At 36.5% G+C, this 20421-nt stretch overlaps 1 protein-coding gene across 5 annotated transcripts in view; it reads right to left on the reverse strand.

Moving 5' to 3' along the window:
• OSBPL6 (oxysterol binding protein like 6) overlaps nucleotides 1-20421 on the reverse strand; it is an 84670-nt gene that overhangs the window by 23434 nt on the left and 40815 nt on the right. For 4 of the 5 annotated variants that reach the window (XM_079310302.1, XM_079310301.1, XM_079310300.1 and 1 more), the window contains exons 3-10: nucleotides 10456-10551; nucleotides 8020-8142; nucleotides 4827-4880; nucleotides 4036-4149; nucleotides 3760-3924; nucleotides 3131-3263; nucleotides 2591-2694; nucleotides 1651-1743 (exon numbers count right to left, since the gene is read on the reverse strand). In XM_079310302.1, coding sequence (XP_079166428.1) covers nucleotides 1651-1743; nucleotides 2591-2694; nucleotides 3131-3263; nucleotides 3760-3924; nucleotides 4036-4149; nucleotides 4827-4880; nucleotides 8020-8142; nucleotides 10456-10551 — 882 coding nt within the window. The remainder of the gene's footprint in view (nucleotides 1-1650; nucleotides 1744-2590; nucleotides 2695-3130; nucleotides 3264-3759; nucleotides 3925-4035; nucleotides 4150-4826; nucleotides 4881-8019; nucleotides 8143-10455; nucleotides 10552-20421) is intronic. The other variant, XM_079310303.1, reaches the window with a different exon arrangement.

A 20421-nucleotide genomic window follows, 5' to 3' on the forward strand; every position in this document is an offset into this window, starting at 1 on the left:
GTCTAGCACTCAGGAGACAGGACAGCCCTTGGAAGAATAAACTGAGTCTATCAAACTAGGCAAGATAATGGAGTAGCCATCAAGACATTCTTTGTCTTCCATACAATTTGGAACAATTTTATTTTTTCTGTTTCACTGCAAATTAATTTATAGATCAGTCAACAATAACTTAATACTTTGCTGTAACAAAATAAGCTTCATATTTGCAGAATGAAGCTTGCCAGGAATTAATGCTGACCCAAGTTAGGCAGAGTTCATTATCAACCCAGAAGTGACAGACCCTTGTAGAGCAGTGCCATGCATACAAACTCTCTCAGGGGAACCTGCAAACCAATCCTGTTTGAAATTTTCAGGAGCTGAGGCACACTCCTGCCAAACCATAAACAGCAGTCTGAATCATGTGCCTGTGATGGAAGCCCAGGCCAGTGTTATAGGTAACACAGGAACAGCTCATTATTCACTATGACCAACCATAAATCATCACACATTGACTGCTTTCATCATTTTTAAGGCTAGGACTTCTCTGAGCTTACTGTGGCATTAAGAACATACAGTGGTGACTGACTCTTCATAGGCACCAAGTACTTGCATGCATTTTACCAATATTTTAATTTCCCTATGTTATTCAGCACTGGGAAAAAACTGTGATCCTTCAATTGCAGATCATAGGAAATTACATCAATCACAAAAATTCTTTTGTTAATAAACCTCTTTAATCCCAACAGATTCTTTATTGTTCTACCTACTGTGAATATCAAAGCATAATAGCTAAAAAAAAAAATTTGACTACAAGAGCTGCAATGAGAAAGCTGATGCAACTATCATTTCTCCCTTCCTTAGGATTATTGACCTTAAATGAAAATTCCTCAATGAGCCAATTGGGGATGTATTAAAATCTTTCAAAGTTTGTACTAATTTCAAGACATTTGAATGGATTACAAGTTGCTGATATGTATTTACTCAGTAGCAGACATTATGGTGGTGATTGTCAGCTCCCAAAGCCAGTTGAATAATATTTAACAATTAACAATTGTTTAGTAATAAAAAATATCAGCTACTGGATCAAACCTCGGAATACACCACTGCTTCCAACAAACACAAGGCAGCAATATATGCACATTATGCTTATTTCTGTGCTTTTACCTTTCAGTTCTAGGGAAGGATGGAGTAAATTCTTGCTTCACATCATTCATTTTTTGGTTATTTGATTTTTCCCATATTAGCTTTTTCCGTAACAGAAGGCTTGTGAAAATACTTATAATTGGTAATATTCCAAGTAAAGACAATTAGTGTGTTTAGCATTTTATTCTGCTTTTAACTTTATGTCACTTTTTCAACTGCCCTCCTTCACAACTTTGTTATGGAATAGCAGCATCCCCATATGGTGAGTGTATACTGAGTTTTGAATACCTTAATTGACTAATATTCAGATCCCCCTCCTTTCCCTAGATGGCAATGTTTTCATATGAATGAAAATTAAATCAGTACTTTTCTCACTATCTTCTGTAGGTTTTGAACAGCAAACTGAGATTTAATTTACTTCATTAGAAACATGAAAGACAGCACATTGACTTCCTACTTTCAGCTAATATTTCATGCTTAGAATTTAATCTCAAAGTACAGTGAAAAGTAAAACAGTGCATTCAGTACCTGAAGTTGAATTTTTGCATCTTTGCTGACACTTTTTGTTCTCCATCGTCTCGTGACCCGCTTGTCTTTCTTTGAAATATCTACACAGTTAGCCTACATTGCACAAATAGTTAAAAGCAACAAAGTGCTATTAAGTTGACACAAGCAACACAGACAATACAGCAAGTTAGTCAAGAATTGTAGCATTAGACAGGTAGAAATTAGAAAGGGAGGAGAACAAGGCTGCTGCTGGGGCCCAAAATTGGAGCAGTGATCAGCTGTAGCTATCCACACACTTTTATAAGCATGTGGCACAGTTAGCTGCTTTAGCAAAACTACTGGTACCCCTCCTTTTTATGGCTGTGTAATATTCAGGACATTATCTTGAAATCCTCATGTATTTCTGTTGTGGTACTACCCAGATATTTGTACAGACAAGAAGATTCAGTGAAAATGGAAGAAAGTATTTATGATTTAGGATCTGCTGTTGCTTTCTGGTAAGAGGAAAACTCACCCTGAACTGGGGAACAGTCCAAAACTTGGGACCTTTGTACTATGCCCCCTTTTCTAGAGCATGCAACTTCATCTTTGAGGGTCTTTGGGTCTCCAGTCCTTAAAAAACTTAAAATGTTATCTTACTCAACACAACAAAAACTCCTTAAATATTTCAATTTATACACATGTTCTATTGTAACAGTCCTCAGTTTTGTTTTGCAAATTACTTAATAATTTGATTTGTCCTATTTAACTCAAATACTCAAAGACATCTTAATTACTTGCTTACACATGAAACAGAAACAGTACTGACCAAGATTAAAATAAACAGATACGATAAGCATTTCGTCCAAGACTCACTATTACTTCAGAAAAACATTCTGAGTTAACAGACAATACCTCTGTATTTCCCACAACAGAAAGAATAAATACTTCACTGTAATGACTTATGTTCAAGCATATTTACCTGCATGTCTGTGAAATTTGGTGCTGACTGAGTTCTCTGTAGTATTTCTAAATTTTGAAGAAGTTTACTGAGTTCCACAAGGTTAGACTGACAATGAGCAAGATCTAACAGACACAAAATAAAAATACATTAGGTGCTTCAATTAAGACTTTATATTACCATGGTGTCCATTGTTAGCACTTAATTGCATTATAAAAATTAGGTGTCTAAAGCCTTGTAGTAAGGCATCCAAGTAAAAGTTTTATTTTCAGAGATGTTGGACACTCATTTCCATAGGAGTTCAGTAACAACTCTGGACCTCAAAAAGTGATATTTGAACAATGACATCCATTAAAATAATACAAATTATGACAATAAATTTCAAAAGCATTCCAAAACACATAGAGAACAAAGTTCCTACCACCAGGTAAAAGTTTCTAATTACCTGAAGAGCTACTACATGTTCATGCAAAGGTGTAACTTAACCCCTTTACTGACCCCTTTCTTATATGAACAAGAAGTTTTGCTGAAAGAACAAGGCATGAAAAGATAAAGTCTAACCTTCTGCACATCTGTCCATTTCTTCAGAGTCCTGCAACCAGGCTGCTACTTTACTCTGACCAGTAGTGCAGGTGACAGGAAGGCTGTTACTGCAAGGTATAGGAGGCTGCCAGGAGAAGTTATTTTGCTGCACCTAAAGCATAATAAAATGCTTTAATTTAATGTGGCTATGTTGTCTTGTCAATGTAATGACTATACTACTTCAGAATAGAAACCAAATTATGCACTGTGTTCTCAATGAAATCTGTGATTTGTCTCCATAGTTCCCAAAGACAGATTTTTCAGAATAGCATGTTGGAGAATCAAACCAAGAACCTCACAAGTGGACTGTGCCATGTACCAGTTAAGAAAGCTGCTGTTTGAGAGGAAAAACATAATCAGCAGAGAGTCAGATTTATACTTGATGACAAAGGCTAGTGCAAATTGTATGGGTGGTGAATACTTTGGAGGATCCTACAGCAGCCCATTTTAATGAAGTTATTAAATTGCCAGTTTTTCAGCTGGTTTCAGCTGCTCACCCTCACAGCCTCTCGCTGGCCACCCTGGAAGCTCCTGCCTCACTGGCATTACAGGAGCCCACTGAAACTGCCACAGGCAAGCCATGGGCTCCCAACAAAACCACTGCACACCTTTCCATCCGACACGTTGGCAGCTGGGGAGGACTCTGTGGTGGAGGCTGAGGGGAATATGTGGAAGCTGGCATCCCTGGGGGATCTCACAATCTCGTTCTGGCGGTACAGCCGGTGGTGCCGCAGCTTGGAAACCCACGCATCAAAGGAATCCTGCGACTTCACCTGCAGAAAAACTCATATCAGCACGTGCAAGATAATAATTTTCTGCACAAAATTTTAAAGTTTCATTGTTTCTACCGAGATGAAAAAACAGTATGTGTTTTTAGTATTTACCTTTAGGTGATAGATGTGTTCTTCTGTGTCGAGATCTATTCTACGAGCCTTTTTTTTTATAGACATGACTGATAAACCAACATCAATGCTCCCATGGACCTTTCCTTTCTGTATCTAAAATCAAAAAACCAGGGTACAAATTCAGAAGTATCATGCACTTTTTCTATATATTTAACAGAAAATCATCAGGACACCCCTTTTATAAACATTTTAGCATAAAGCCATATTAAAAAATGACGCTGCACTCAGATTAACCACTTATTATATTTATAGTCATAGAAAAGTATCTCACAAGAAGTGTTGGAATGAAGCTGACTCCAAAGTTTGGGTGTGTTAAGTGGTTCACACCAGTGCACAGGTACAGGTCAGTGAGAAGCAGAGAAAATTAGACAGTACTTGACACCTTGCTGCAACAACTTGATAGTTAATGGTATCAGATCTAACTAATTTACTGCTAACTTTTACATCTCTAGAGCACATTGTTATCAATTCTTTGTCATATCCACATATCTCAGAATAATCAGCCCTGGCTGACAAAAATTGGGAAAGGAAAATACATGGTCGGGTTAATCTCTCAAGCAGCTTGGTTCAAGAAACTACTTCAAGTAATTTAACTGATATTTCCATAGAAGGATAAAAAGTAGAATTCTTGAAGGCCTAACCAAAATCTTACATGATTTACCTTTAAATCCATCAACAACTTTCATGTGTGTACTTTCATAAACATGCCTAGAGTTAGTATGAGCAGGCTGAACTTCATTAGAAGTTTTAAAGTCTTCAACTCTACTTACATCAATTGGTGACTTTGAATATTTCAACATTCCATTATCCAGGACAAAAAACCTCTGAAATGATAAGAAAAAAATCCAACAACATTCTTTCTTAATGAGCTGATGCAATTTAAACTGTGTACAACAATTCATCTGGAAAAGGATTACCCTGTAGCAATTAAGAAGGTTGGAAGGAGAGGATAAATACAGTATTAAATAATTTTCTTGCTTGTTTTCTGACAGTGATTATCTTCTAAACAAAAGAACCTAGATTGTCTTTTTTCAACATTATGTCTAGGTTTATCTTAACAAACTTTGATAATGAAGGGTATTTTTTTTTTCATTTTCCAGGCAATGTAATAAACTGTAAGAAAGAGACTGTAGGACAAGAGAATTATATCTGTTTCTTCATTTCATTCCTGTTTTTCTTTCCAGAAAAGCCTTATGGTAGACCTCTACATAGTGAAGTACAGATGAGATTGTAACTCATGCTGAACACACCTTTTCTAGTGTTCATCTAGGCAATACAGGTGTTAGTACCAGAGTAAATTTTACAGCATTCCCAGCAACATCCTCAGTTCATGGGAGGACTGATGTTTTAGGTGTTAGTGATACAGGGTGAGCTGAAGCATTTTCACTGTCATGGTTACCAGGACTGGTCTAACCTGATGATACCTGTGCTATTGCTGCACCTTTATTTTTCTGAGCAGCTCTGACTTAGAGCACAGCAGAATCCCCTATTCACATTGTATTTATCCCTCAATTAAGGCTGCCCTAGCTTGTCTGTACCAGATCACTCAAGCTGCTTTGCAGTCAAGTTAATGCAAGCTCTGGCACACAGCATAAAGATAAAGCCTAGCAGGAAACTGGACTTGAAATGACATTTGCTGACTTGTGTTTATCATCACTAACTTTAAAAACATGCAGAGTAAGAGCAAACAATTCCTATTTTTAGAGTGCAACCAAAAGCATTAATCTATGTTAAAAGCCCAGAACACAGCAAAATACTCTGCTTGATTCTCAAAGCTGTCATGACATGGGAAGGAAGGACAATGGTTTCCCTTAGGTAAACCTGCTAAATTTACACTATGAGCAGGGTCAGTAGTTAGACAGCAGAAAATCCCGCCAAAGATGGTTCTAGAAATCATGTTAGCCACACAACAGATGGTACCAATATCTCACACAGGGCAGGAACACAGTGCTTTTCTCAGCATTCCTGGAGATATAACTTCTTGAATAAGATGTCAAAACAATAGGAACATTTTGGGCTTTTTTTACATAGGTATGGTCACTAACAAACCTCACAAGAATATGATATTCATGTCATATTGCTCTGTCTCTCTAAGCTGCATACACAAAAGGAAATTATCTTTCATCATCATTTCATTCCAAAGCACACTGCACTTCAGAGAATTATAAGTTCACCAAGTTGCATACATTATGCCTGGTATGCTACTAAAGAACATTCAGGGCTGTCAGAATATGACATGCAAGGCTCAATAGACAAAAGATGCTATATAAGGCTTTGCTAGCAGAACACTAACACAGCACGTGCTGCAATTACTGTCTCTGAAGTTCCTCACTGGACTCTCAGCACAAAGCATTGTTATGGAAACTCCAAAATATCCAGGCCAACATTGAAAAAACCAATAAACCTATTAACAAACCCAAAAGTTTCAAAACGTAAGTTCAGCATAGTTCCCAAGGTGAAATGTAAGGCAGAATAGACAGGGATTCTAAAATGTGAAGTTCTGAATCACATTAAAAATTATCTACACAGGCAACTGATCTAAATTCATCAATATCATCAGCAGTGATTGCCTTTATGGAACTGTGAAAGTTGGACTCCTCTTGCTCTCCTATAAATTAGTTCCTTAAAAAAAACAGACACTTGGCCAAATAGCAACACATAAATACAATGTATTTTAAAAGTGTGGGAGCAGTGGTTTATTCCATAAATTCTTATATAAATCATTAATTGATTTTTTGAAGAGTATGATTGATTTGTTGGGGGTGGGGGATTGGTGTGCTTTTTCATGTTTAGCTATGTCAGTTTGAAATCCATTAATCTGTCTAGACTAAATTCAGGTAGTGCCTAAGTATCTGGCTGTTGAAACTATGAACTCTAGTTAAGTAAAAGAAAGCCAAACCATCCAATGTAGATAACCATGCAGAAAAAAAAAAAAAAAAAAAAAAAAAAAAAATTAAAAAAAAAAAAAAAAAAAAGGTGGATAACTTAGTACAACATTCAAAAAGAAGAGAGAAATTAGGAAAAAAGCTGTAATTTATACCAGTATGGACTGCATTTGGACTCAGACTTAAGTCCCACATTGTTTAGTAAGAAAAAGAACAAAGTTAGTGCTTTTCCAGAAAAAGCACTATGTATAGCAAATGATTTCACTGTCTTTTGTAGTAAAATGCATTCTGTTCCAGAAAATTATTCTACTATACCTATTCTATTATACTTTTGTACCTCTGAGTACTGAAATAGGAGTGAGCATCTGTACTACACATCTTGTTGCTAAAAAAGGAGGTGGGAAATGCAATTCTTGTTGTACAAAATAGAGTTCATGAACACCACGTGTAAGGCTAAAAAAGGCAGAATCATGCATGGAGATTTGTGTCCAAATCACCCAAACAGAATCAGTAGATTTGGGGCTGAGTTTTGGGGTGTTTGGGGGTTTTTCTAAGTAGAGATATCTTACAACAAAAATGCATAGTCCCACTGCATGCCCACAATGAAGATTCCAGTCAAGAAGACAAACAAAATTCCAGGACAAAGCTGAAGAAATCTGTTGTCAGCAGACCTGAAGGGGAATGCTTTCCTGTATGAACACCCTGGAAAGTCCCTCAGCTCTCCTCTGCTGTGTAACTTCAATGTAAACTCAATGTAACCTTAGAGTACATAGCTACTCCTAGGTATAATATATTGGAAAGAACAAAAGGGGTACAGATAAAACCTCTTAAAACACAAAGCATCTACAACATTATTCACCAATTCCATCCGGATTTATATAATACAGCCTTAGGCAGCAGGGACTGTGATTTGAGAGCCATGAACTGTATCTGCAAATTAATTCTATGCACAGGTGGAAGAAAAAGTCATACAGCAAAATTGTGGGCATTTATTTGACATCCTAATTTCGTCTAGACAAAAAAATCCCAACTCATAAAGTAAGGTAATAACATTCTGACTGGTTTATGAGACATTTACCTTGTGCCAACCTTTTAATGGCCATTTTCTCTTCTTCAGCATGAAACCTTCATGTTTGTCTGGCTTCTGGACATTGGTCTGGCCTATTTTCAGACCCTCTATGATTTCCCAGCTGTCAGGTTCCTGTGAAAAAGCATGAAGACACATTGATTAATTAATTTTGCACACACATGGTGAAAAATTGCACTTAAGAGTGGCACAAATGCTTCAATGCAAGACAAAGAGGAGGAGCCAGGCTTTTAAATCAACCTATTTAGGTACCAAACTACATGGCCACTATGTTATGTCTAGTTGTATCTCATTTGAAACTACTAAATATAAATATTTTGGGATTCTAACCATTACCAGGAGAGGTGCATAGTGCCATTTGTGATATTTCTCAATCATAAAAAAATGTAAATTTTCTGATCTTTAAAGTACAAGCTACATTTGTACTGGATGCCCCAGTTTTCCTCCCAAATCAGAAAAACTAGCAGAAGATGTTGCTTTATTGTTGCTTTTGAGTGCAGCTCGTGAAAATCTTCAAAGGCATTTTATGACAGAGTTTCACTTGCTAATTGAGCCTTCAGAAATCTGCAAAAGGATTTTTTTTCTGCATTCATTTTCACCGCATTATAAGAAATTTATAGGAAAGCTAACTAATTTTCTCTCTAGAGAAAAACACAGGAGGAGTATCATTTGAGATACAATCAGTTGTATGTCTTTCATAGAGCCAATTAAAGCATATTTCTGGTACATACCACTTCTTTTGTGTGGTGACTGGTGCAGCTCAAGCCAGATTTACAATATAGCACAGTGAACAGGTAAAGAACAATATTTTTAGAGAAAAAGATGGAGTCATATTTTCTCTTACAGTGTATCCCTCTTGCTACTACTGCAATTAAAAAAATTCTGTACCAGTTTAAACATCTCTTACTGCCAGATTCCTCAGACTATGTTTAACTAATTATACCTTACAAAGCTGTAAACCTGCATTTTCTCAGCTGATCTGTCAAAACTCCTAGCAATTTTATGACAAGTTAACAAGAGAGGAAGGAGGTCATACAGCATCAAACATTTGAAGGGGAAAAAAAAGTTGTCTCCACATTTCCAACAAAACTGTTCAGAGCCAAGTACTGCCATTCTTTCATAACACCTCCAAACAAATTCCACAGCCCTGAGAACATCAATATTACTATTATCAAAATATAGCTGCAGAAGTAACAGCTAATTTCAAAACTACAGTTTTTAATAAGGTTTTGGTATTCTGAGAAGGGCAAAAAGCACTATCCCAATTAATAAATACTGCAGTAAATTTTAACAGAAATATTTATTCAGCTTAGTTTCCCCTGAATAACCATAACCTAACTATCTTATTGTCTGTAAATCCTCTACTCAAAATGAACCTTTTCTTTTACTTCCCCATGTTTTGCTCCAATGTTCTATTTCCATTCCATAGAGAGAAGCACATATGTATTATTTTTTCCCTACGAGGAAGTACTTGGCACTTGAGGGGGACAAATTAAACTCTGAGTCCCCTGGGGTGAGCAGAGAGTCTCTGCATCTCTGCCAGATGATTCTTCACCATATTGATTTCTCCTTTAGATCATCAGCTGCAGGCATAAGTCTTTTATCTACTAGATAACATCAGTATTGATTAATTCTCAACTAGAAACCACACAATCTCATATAGCTATTCATTTAGACAAAAGGCCAGATACAGAGGGATAAAATGAGCAATTATTCAGTGCAATGTGGATACTTGACTCCTGCAGCATCAGTGCTACAAGTTGCTGTTAAAACCCTCCTAACAATCCTGTGCCTCATCCCATAGTTTTGGTGTGTTGAGATATGCCCAGTACAAGGGCCATTATGAAGGAGAGACAAAATTGGGAAAAAACAGAGTGAAAGTGATACACTTGAAGAGTCCTCATCCAAGTGCTCAAGTACAGCAGCAGTATTTTTGGACTTCAGTGATTCCATGCGTATTCCATGAAAAACAGCCCTGTGCAAAGCTGCACAGCTGAGAGAAGACAATCACAGCTTTCAGTCCCTGGCTCTGCACATGCCCCTTGTATGGGGGGCCAACCAACTGCTTTCTCAACCTTTGACTGCAAAATATATATTTTCCAAATAAAAAATTATAATAACTTCATTTTCCCTGGATGAACAGAATATTTCCTTTCAAAATTGTTTTACCAGGTCGGTTTCAGAACTTACAGATATTTAATTTCAGATTTTTCTTTTCCATCAAATATTACATCACTGCATCCTCACCTTTTCAGTAACAACCTTACTTTTGCACATGAAGTAACTTAAAATGAAGCTTTCTTTATGTGGAATTAAACTTATTTGGAATCAGTTATTCCAAAACTGAACAATTCACCCAGAAAGAAGTTGACTTTGTACCTCTAGAGGGAAACTCACTGCCCAGACTCCATCCCAGTTTTTGCTTACCTTGGATAGAGAAAGATGATCACTTTCAAGGAACTGCTTGCTTAAAGAAGGGTCTGTGCTTCCTGAAGAAGCTTTTCTCTCCAAAATATGAACACTCTAAAAAATAATTAAAGACAACATCGTGGCTCAAAACATACAGTACATCCATGGCTTAAATGTACACATGGTTTGCCTTCAGAGGCAATATACTTCTCTTTCTTTACTACTGGGTTTTAATTAATTACTCTGCTTAACCTAGAAATTATGGTGAACTAAAAAAAAAAGCCAGGAAAGACAATTAATGCAGTTCTTACCTCTACAGAGATTCAAAGTGCTCCTAACCAGTCCTATCATGTTTTCTGTTAATATACAAGACACCAAGTGCACCTACTATGCAGTCAGCACTGCCCTACATTCACTCCACAGATGATATTACTGCCTCTAAAATATTCATTGTCACACCTTAGCATTTTGTTATTGGCTTCTCAGTGGAGGAGACAACAGGGATGCTTTTAAATAGATTACAGGTATTAACAAGTCAGTTTCTGGGTCTCAGTTGATGGGTTTGCTGGTGAACATTCATGAATACAGTGATTTTAAACCATCACAGCTGGTTTTACATAAGATAATACTATAAAATTTTACACTGCAATAAAAATGAAATACATTATGTCACAACTAGTCCTGGAAAAAAAAAAAAAAAAAAGCTATTCTTAAAAGACATCTAAATAGGTCTTTCCATTTTCCAGAAATGTTTCACTCCTATTTTATAAAAGAAAATAATTTTTGATATAAGAGAAAATGACCACAACCTTCATGCATGGATCTGCATCTCATTCTCTGGTGGAATTTTGCTACATCTCATACTACTATTTGGTAAGAAGTCTACAAAAACATGTCATTAGTATTTCTTTGGCATAAAATAAAACTACTTATTTCCAGGACAAACTTGCAATTGCAATTACCCTCAGAGAAGCATATGTTTTTCTCAACTGAAAATGCCAATTAAGTTTTGTTCACAATTAAGCTTCTTTACATTGACAGAAGAAGAGATTACCCAGGTACCAGCAGCAGCAGAAACAATCAGGGAATATAAAAGCACATACAAGTGGCAGTGTAAATATTATTGTTTATATGAATTATTAAGTGCATAAAGGACCATAACCAAACTAAATGAAAATAAACACAGATATTAATTTAAATGCATATATATAACACAGACTTGCTGCAGAGCAAGATACAGACCTTCATTGTTCTCCTTCAAATTGCAACTGTGAATGAGAATAGGAAAATATGGGGACTGTCTCTGTTTTCAGTGGAGATTAATAAGCATCCCTGCCACCATGCAACAATAATTAGCATTTATTTTCTGTTAGTTTTAATTAAATTTTACAGTGAAGAATGTGGAAAAGCAGCAGTATTATGTTACTCCAGGGCCAACCAGCAAAAACCATTGTCATTTATGCTTTAAAAACTTCTGCTTGATCAAAGGAAGTTCAACCTACTTATTTAGTCCAGTGTATTTTATTAGTCAGATGAAGAAAAAAAATGTGTATGTATGTACGTAGCATAAGTGTCTGTTACATATCAAATAATTTAACAAACTAATTTGGGCTGAGAAACATGAAGCTCCTAATGATAATGATAAACCTTCTCACCAAATAAAGGAAATGCTACTTATGTACACAGGATGACACCTTAACAATATACAAAGGAACCTAAATTTGCTCCTCCAAGGGAGATTAAAATGTCTCTTGATTAGCATAATCAGGATGATTCCCCTTTTCTTGCCAGCTTTGTCTGGCAGGCAGGAATCCATCCATCCTGAGATGGAGCAAGGCCCAACACAGATGTTCTGAAGGTCTCATGCAGCAGCTGCTGCAGCTTGTTGTTACATAACTGCAATTTCATTTTGGGCCATATTTAGAGAGGAGTAGCCCAACAGCCCTTAGCTTGCCAGATTTCCAGTGACATTTTCAATTACATGATTTTCAGTCAGGAAGGTTTTGTGCCTTCTTTTTTTAATTAGCCTTCAGTCATTACAGTTCCACTTCAGTTGAGAAATACATTATTAGCCTCCAGCACTTTAATGAATGCAGACTTATTCAACTATTTGTTTGAAAATTAGAAAATGAACACCTCTTATATAAAATTGCCTTCTTTACATTCTTTACTTCCAGGAGTGCTGGCTTGTTGTCTATATATGTTTGCTTTTCAGTTCTCTTTACTCATGACCACAATAAGACTGACACAAGATCATTTCTTTAGATTTGTGATGTCTCTAGCATAATATTAAGAACCTTACTTGATGCAAAACATTTTCCCTTAATGCACACTATTTTTCTGCAAAATTACAGCTAGAAATCACACAACTGCTTGACATTCTGAAAAGCAGTTAATTTTACAGTGCAAGAGTTTTGTTGTGTAGAATCAAAGAAATAAAAATTATTTGAATCTTGACATTATTGTCAAGGGGTTTTTTGTATTTTAACATGAAGAAGCTGGTAAAGAACCAATAAAAAAAGCTGGTAAGAAAGAATAAAGAGGCAGGTCAACACTGTTTCTGGGGTTTATTTTTAATCAAATAAGAAAATTAATAATAATCCATCAAACTAGGAACAGCAATCAACATAGTATTCTTACTCCTCTTATCCTAAAATACAGACAGGAAAAATCAACATTGGCACTGCTGCAATCCAGACTCCCCTCACATTTCAGGATCAACACACTATAGCTGGTTTCTCTTGGAGGAAAATGCCAGCACTAGCAAATTCTGTGTGCTCTTGAAAACTAATTCTAATAATTACAAGTTTAACTCAATTACTATGTAATTACATTGCAAAATCTTAATTCTAACTACAATCCTTCCTTCATCTTTATGATTATCCTCACATACAGTATATATGTGTCACTTATTTTCCTCCAAATACCACAGCAAACCAACATTATGGGGAACAGAAATGCTTGTTCCATCCTGCTTTTTCCCTTTTTTCCCCAAAGACATGAGGGAGAAGGAAATTGATGGAGAAAATAAAATAGCACTATGATGTTGCATCATATTCTCATCTTCTGTGAAAGGAAAGAATGGAAAACATATTTTACAATATCCTTCCATGCCAGCTTCTTTTCTCACTTTGGAGTTCAATGACTCATAGAGAATGTTGTCCTGGTTTTGGCTGGGGCAGAGTTCATTTTCTTCTGAGTAGCTGGTGTGGTGCTGCATTTTGGATTTAGTTTGAGAACAGAGTTAAAGGCACAGAGATATTTTGGCTGCTGCTGAGTAGTTCTTACCTAAATCAAGGACTTTTCACTTTCCCATATTCTGCCAGTCAGGAGGTGCATAAGGAGCTGGCAGGGGCATGGCCATTACTTGGGTTTCATTTCTTTCTCTCCTTTCTTTCCATTACAGCCATTATTGTATTTTATTTCAATTATAAAACTGCTTTATCTCACTCTCAGGTTTTCCCTTCTATTTCCTCTGATTCTCCTCCCCATTCCACTGGCAGGGTTAGTCTCCATCCGACCAGAGGCTGAACACCCTAACTTTTCTTTACTGAATCTGACTTCCTATTAAAGCAAAAGATATTCAACTGTTTTCACAGGAAAGGCAAGGGAAAAAAAAGAGATTTTGAGTAAGTAGAGACAGAATATCCAGTGAAACACAAGTCTGACACTCACGCCCATCTGAAACACAGCAGAAGTAGTAGGGCAGACAGATTTGACTGCATACATGCCAATTTTTACTATCTTCTAAACAAGCTGTGACACATGCCAAGTTAATTTGCAATATTATTTGCAAAACTTGTATTGTTTTCAAGGTTATGACCTTGAACCTTGCTTTTTTTCTTGGGCTACTTCTCAGCCAGCTCTGGCTTCTCTCAATGTTGGAAGAAAGACAGATTCTTGAATATAATTGTGAGAGAAGAGTGAGTGCAAAGCAAAATGACCATATCTCATCAATGCATTTCCCCTTTCTGTGTCCTAGAACAGTTTTTCAATTTTTATAAAGCCATCATGGTCCTTTTCTTATCCCCAGTCTTTTCTATTGGCACTGCTCCATAGCTGTTTTCAGCAATCTCAGCATCAGCCAACAAAGGAACTTAGCAATACTGTGAGTAGCACACACAGTTAATTTTTTTTTTCTTCTTGTAACTCATGTTCAGCTTGTATAGAAATGTACTTAAGAACAACATTTTCTCTTTGCAACTTTTTTACTGAAAGACAAGTAGATATAAGATGTAGTAGCATATAAATAATATCCAGGTCTGTATGCCTTCTTTCCTGGGACACACAAAGTAAACCCCTCTTGTGTGACAGAAATGTCAAGGATTTGTTAGCTCAGGAGCTCTCTGTAAGGTATTTTTTGATAAATTCTGAAGATAAATAAGCTCTTGCTTTCATAAGAGCTTCTTGGAGGGAATCATTAGCACAACTGGATAAAGCAGGAAAGAGCCATCTATCACTGTAACAGCAACCTTCCTTTTGCCAGAATGATGGTTTGGAGCAGCTACCAAGCACTGCCTGAGTGTTAATGACAATCTTCTCCCTTTGCACTTATCTTAAGATAGCACAAACAGATAAATTTACAATGCCTAACAGAGAGAATGCAAATTTTAGCTAATGATACAAAGCTTTTTTTATGATTACCGAATAATCACAATTAAAAGGTTTGATATTTTGTTAAATAGCCTCAAACTACTAGTTCATTTTAATGATGCCAATAGGGTTTAAAAGAAAAAAGGGAGGAAAATAAAATTACATATACAAAACAAAATCATTCCTTGATATGTTAGTTTGTTCATGAATGAAAGCATTCTAGACATGAAAGGAAGTCAATGTTAACACAAACAATAGATTAAAAAGCTGGACCTTACTTTAAAAAGTTCATAGGTTCAGAAGAAGGACAATCTTTCTTCCTGTGACTCTCCTTCACTTCTTTCTGTAAGCTACTTACTTAGCCTTTCTCAATGGCCTTTAAACTTCAATTTACACAGTACAAAAATATAGGAGATAGGAAAAAGAGATGTTGAAAAATTTTTAATCCCATTTTTTTTTTACATGAAATATTTTACTAGGGGAAGAAAGAAGTTTCTATGTAATCACTTAATTTTCACTTTCAAGGTAAAATACTTAATAAAAACAGGAAGAGAATGTCAAAACAGCAAATAGCATTACTAAGGCACACAGTTATTCTGTCTAATACATCTGTATATTTTGTAGGTGGATAATCCCAACCACACATGGCTGTCTGGAAAAAAGAAGTCTCTATATCATACCTGCCATCAACCTCCCTCTTCACCCTTGTGCCTTTCCTCTCCACTGAGGAAATGAAAATACAATCATGCTTCTCTTTCTTCTCCCCCATTTGTTTCCCAGAAAGCCTCAATGACACTTCAGAAGAGTTGCACTTTTTCCTTCCAAATTTTTGTGTGTGTGTTGCACTTCAGGTTTTTGTATTCTCAAGAAAGGTGGGACATGTTTATGTAGAACATGTATACATGAGGGGAAAAATGAGACAGAGAAATGCAAAAGTCACCATGTTCTGAAAATGCCACCTTAAATTATCTGTCATAATTTGCATGTGTAACTAAGTTTTTATGAGAGCCACTTCCCTGGTTTTGTAATAGAAGACAGCTACAGGCACCATCTCTAATCAAACTGACATTTTTTAAAAATAAATCATTCTTCATAGCTCACATCTGAACTTCAGCATTCTCCATGCAAGCTGTAAAGCATTTCTAGGGGCAGGGGAACTCAGAGAGCAATGTTGATGAAACTCAGAGAACATACACAGCCCCCTGGGACAGCCTGAATGAATGCTATCTCTGCCTCTCCTTGGCTGCTCCAGAACTCTTCATTTCTTCAAAGCTTTAAGGCCAAGTCTTTCTAGGGAAGAGACAGCATCTGCATCTATGAATCTCCTGGCCTGTGCTCTGGACCTTGTCTCTAAAGCTCTGTGGATTTACCAAGGTCCAGGAGCAGTCCTGGTCCAAGTATCTCAGCACAGACCCACAGGCCCATCCTGTGCACATGGACAGATTTAATTTTTTTGTTTGCTGTCTTTCAGGTGAATTCTAGGAAGGACAGGCACAACATGAAGGACATCTGCTGTGTGCCTGCAGGCTAGCTTCACACACACAAGGATTCCCAGCACTGGAGAATGTCTCATACTTTCAGTGCACCCATCAGCATCACTGCCTGGGGGTCTGGCATTGAACATAATGCAACATTACATGAGTATTCTACTAGAAAAGCTAGAAAACTTTTCTAGCTAGAAAAGTTACACTGCTTCAGACATTTTGTCACCCACCACCTTCCAAACCTAAGGAACATTTGCACTCTCTACCAAAGGCACAAGAGAAAAAATGTTGTAGCAGCAACTAATCAATTTAAAGAATAATTGCATGTTTTTGTTAACAATTTTGCCATTTCATTCTTTGGCTCCCTCAGAACATTTGCTTGCTCCAGTGAGTTGTTGCTTTTAAAGTACTCAACACGTTCTGCTCTAATCCTGCTTCAATAGTTTTATGTGAAGAGAGCTAATTAGGAAAAGCAAGTAAAAGAGAATTGCATCACTGTAACAACAGCACTTGGCATTTAGTAGCCTCTTTAGTTTGAAACTCAGGGAGATTAATAATTATTATTAAAATAATTCTCACAAACTACTGCAAAGTAAAAAGGCTTCTAAAAGTCAGTGCTTTGCTGCAGAGCAAAACTAAGAGTATGGCTGCATTCTCAGATCTGTACTTATGCCTAAATTGCAGACAATTGTCCATCCTTGCCTGCCTTTCTTTGGAAGTCACAGAGAGACAGGAAGAAGTGAATTTTACAGGTAACCAACAAGAAAATTTTTCCCTGATGTCACATCAGGATGACAGACCTGAGCAAGCATGGAGGCTGCTGCCCACTTCCAGAATAAAAAGGTAAATGAATGAGCTCAGACATCTCTTCCTCATGGAATACATTAGGTTAAATCACATGGCAACCTTGTATGAGCAGCACTGTCTAAGCATCTACCAAATGCTGATCCTCACCTTAGGAAATACCACTTTCAGGAGACTACTTTGACAATTAAAATACAGTGGTTGTAAAAAGCTAAACAGGCATTTCCCAGTGCAGACCTTTGGGCAAGACCAGAGCTTTGGAATCACACTCTGCTTTTAAAATTTCATAGCCAGGTAAATATCTTCAGCCCAAACTCAGTCCTCTGTGAATCCCTTGTGTACACTCTTTGTATTAGTCAATACTGCTTGTACAGAAGGGAAAAAAAACAAACCCAAAACAAACAAAAAGCCATATTAAAACTTGAAAAGCAGATCACTGCTCTGGAAAATCCTTTTTCCTCTTCCTTCAAAGCCCCCACCTTTCACTCTTTACATATGGCTAAAAGACAACAGTTGTTTAAAAATATGAAAGCTCTCCTGGTAGAAAGGTGATCACAACAAGGCTAAATGCAATAAGACCAAAAGCTTTTCTTCTTCTGAGATTGCTGTGTAGGAAAAGAAACAAGGATTTGTTGACAAAGCCAACTAATTAAGAAAAGCACAAAAAGAGCTAGAGAACTGCTGATCACCCTATGATCTATTTACTTCCTTCTTCTCAGCACAATATTAGTACCCACACATTGCAAAGAATATATAATGTGTGTCTTACGAGCTGCATACTTAGTCAATAAATAAAATACAGACTATTCATTAAGAATTCACACCCATAAAACTGAATACACAACTTATGATTCTATCATATTCATCTGTTCTTTTAAGAGTTGTTAGTTTTTCTCCATTTTGCTGTGCAGCAGTATATAGCCTTTTCAGAGTTTCCCAAGGGATGAAACTCAAGAATCTACCTTGTCAGTATGGCCCACAAAATAGGCTATCAGAATTGCATTTTTTGCTCTATCTTTTCTATGAATACTCTTATTGACAGTGGAAGTGACAGGTTTCATGCACTGGCAACAGTTCCACAGTAGGAAAAACTGTTGCTGCTTCCTTCTGAAGTATTCCTTATTGAGAGTATCACACCTGCCTTGTCACCTTGTTCAGCTCAGGGGTTAAACAAAACAGGTGGTTTCTACTGTCTAACCATCCAAATTAAACATGGTTTTAACAAAAATGAACAACAAAAATCTGCAATCCTTTTTTTAGTTATTGCTGACTTCATTAATCTATTCATTTATCTATTACTTTATCGTGGAGCCTGCAAATTGGCAATGTCAAAGCTTTTGCTGACTGCTAATTCTCTTAGGGGATGTATATTGTACAAATAAAAAAGCTACATTAAAATGCCAGCATTATATACAGCACGACATTTTCCACTCGTCCTGAAATGATTTATCATAGTCATGTTCACACTCATTCAGCCTCCTGCATCATAATTTATTGGGAAACTGTTCCATAATTGCTGGTATGACTTTGACAAGAATTATATGATGAGAAGGTTTCAATCATTAACCATCTAGAAATACCCAGTGTTATCCTCACACATGACAATAAAAGCTACATTGGCACTTCATCCAGTCACATCACTTTACATATTCATTTATATTACCAATTTGGAAGGGTGCTTTTCCACTAGCTAAAGTGGAAAAGAAGGGTAGCAAGACAGAATTTTAAAGCCTTTTCAAAGTAAAATCTAACAGTCCCTGAATCAAAATCCCTATCCTCTAGCTATCATTATGTTTGAGCAAAAGCCTATGAAAACCAAAACACATAAAAACAGTACCACAAGCAAGGGAAGAAATTAAAAATACAGTTGTTTCAGTGGATGAAATGGATGTTTTGCTGTGTCTACAAGCACAGAGGAAGTGTGCATGCTCCTTTCCCTGGGTACAGCACCACTGCAGTTTATGCCACATTGCACACTGCAACTCCATTCCTTTCTGCAGGAGAAACTGCTCACCATTCATTGTCCTGCCTTTAGCACTGAAACAACCAAGGCAAAAAAACAAACACCTCAGAGCAGCCCTTGCCATCCACATTTACATGCTTAAGTACATGGCTTAGCATTATCACACTTTATGGGATCCTCTGGATGCAACACACCATCAACATTTATGGCATTATTTTAAAATCAGGCTTCACATTTCTGTGATCAAATATGGACTAAAAGTTAAGCATCCATTTCATTGTGATGACAGGTACACCTTGCTTTGTACCATTGCTATGGTAACAGATTTGGTAGCCATTAGATGAAGGGTAAAATGTTTTTTTTTTTTTTTAATTCCTAGTTGCATGGTTTTGTGTTAAACTATGGAATTACAAAGAAAACTTACAGAATATGCTCTTAGCTGAGACCAGCTCCTGTGAGTCTTGCATTTACCTTCTTTTAAATGTGAGAGACAAAATACACCGATGCGTTAAACAAATTCTATCAAAATTCTTGCCCGAGATGGAACTACTAAAAAATTAAAATGTCATATCCTAATCAAGACTTAATTAACTAAATGCAGCTATCCAAAAAGGAAAATATTTATCATCCTCGAGAAATTTTTATTTAATTTACTTAAGCAATGGAAATTCCACACACATTTCCTGCCTGTTATTGAGCATGCATCAGAATTCTTCTCCTGCTTTAACATTTAAAAATTATCTTGTGATGAGATTATTTACATTCAAAACTTTAAATTTTACAGATTTCATTAAAAATTCCTGGGTTTAAAAATTTTCTTAAGAGGTAAGGGAAGAAACTTCTTCAGCAGCAGCTGAGAAAATAGTATCAGAGCTGCCATACATAGCTGGGAAAATATTCCTAAGCCAATGATTTATTTTTTTTAATTATTTGCCTCTTTTTCATGGATTTAAATATATTTCTGTTGTAACCATTTTTTTCTGTATCAACCTTCACCTTTGTAAAATATATGTGTAAGAGTTTATCTAAATTCTAGTAGATAGCTCTGATATTTTGTGAAGTGTTCCTACTGATATTGTGGCCACGCTGTACACCCAGCCCTCAAAAACACACTACAGTAAAGCTCAAGTTGTTTTGAGG

The sequence above is a fragment of the Erithacus rubecula genome (genome assembly GCF_903797595.1).
Source record: "Erithacus rubecula genome assembly, chromosome: 8".
Classification (NCBI taxonomy): domain Eukaryota; kingdom Metazoa; phylum Chordata; class Aves; order Passeriformes; family Muscicapidae; genus Erithacus; species Erithacus rubecula.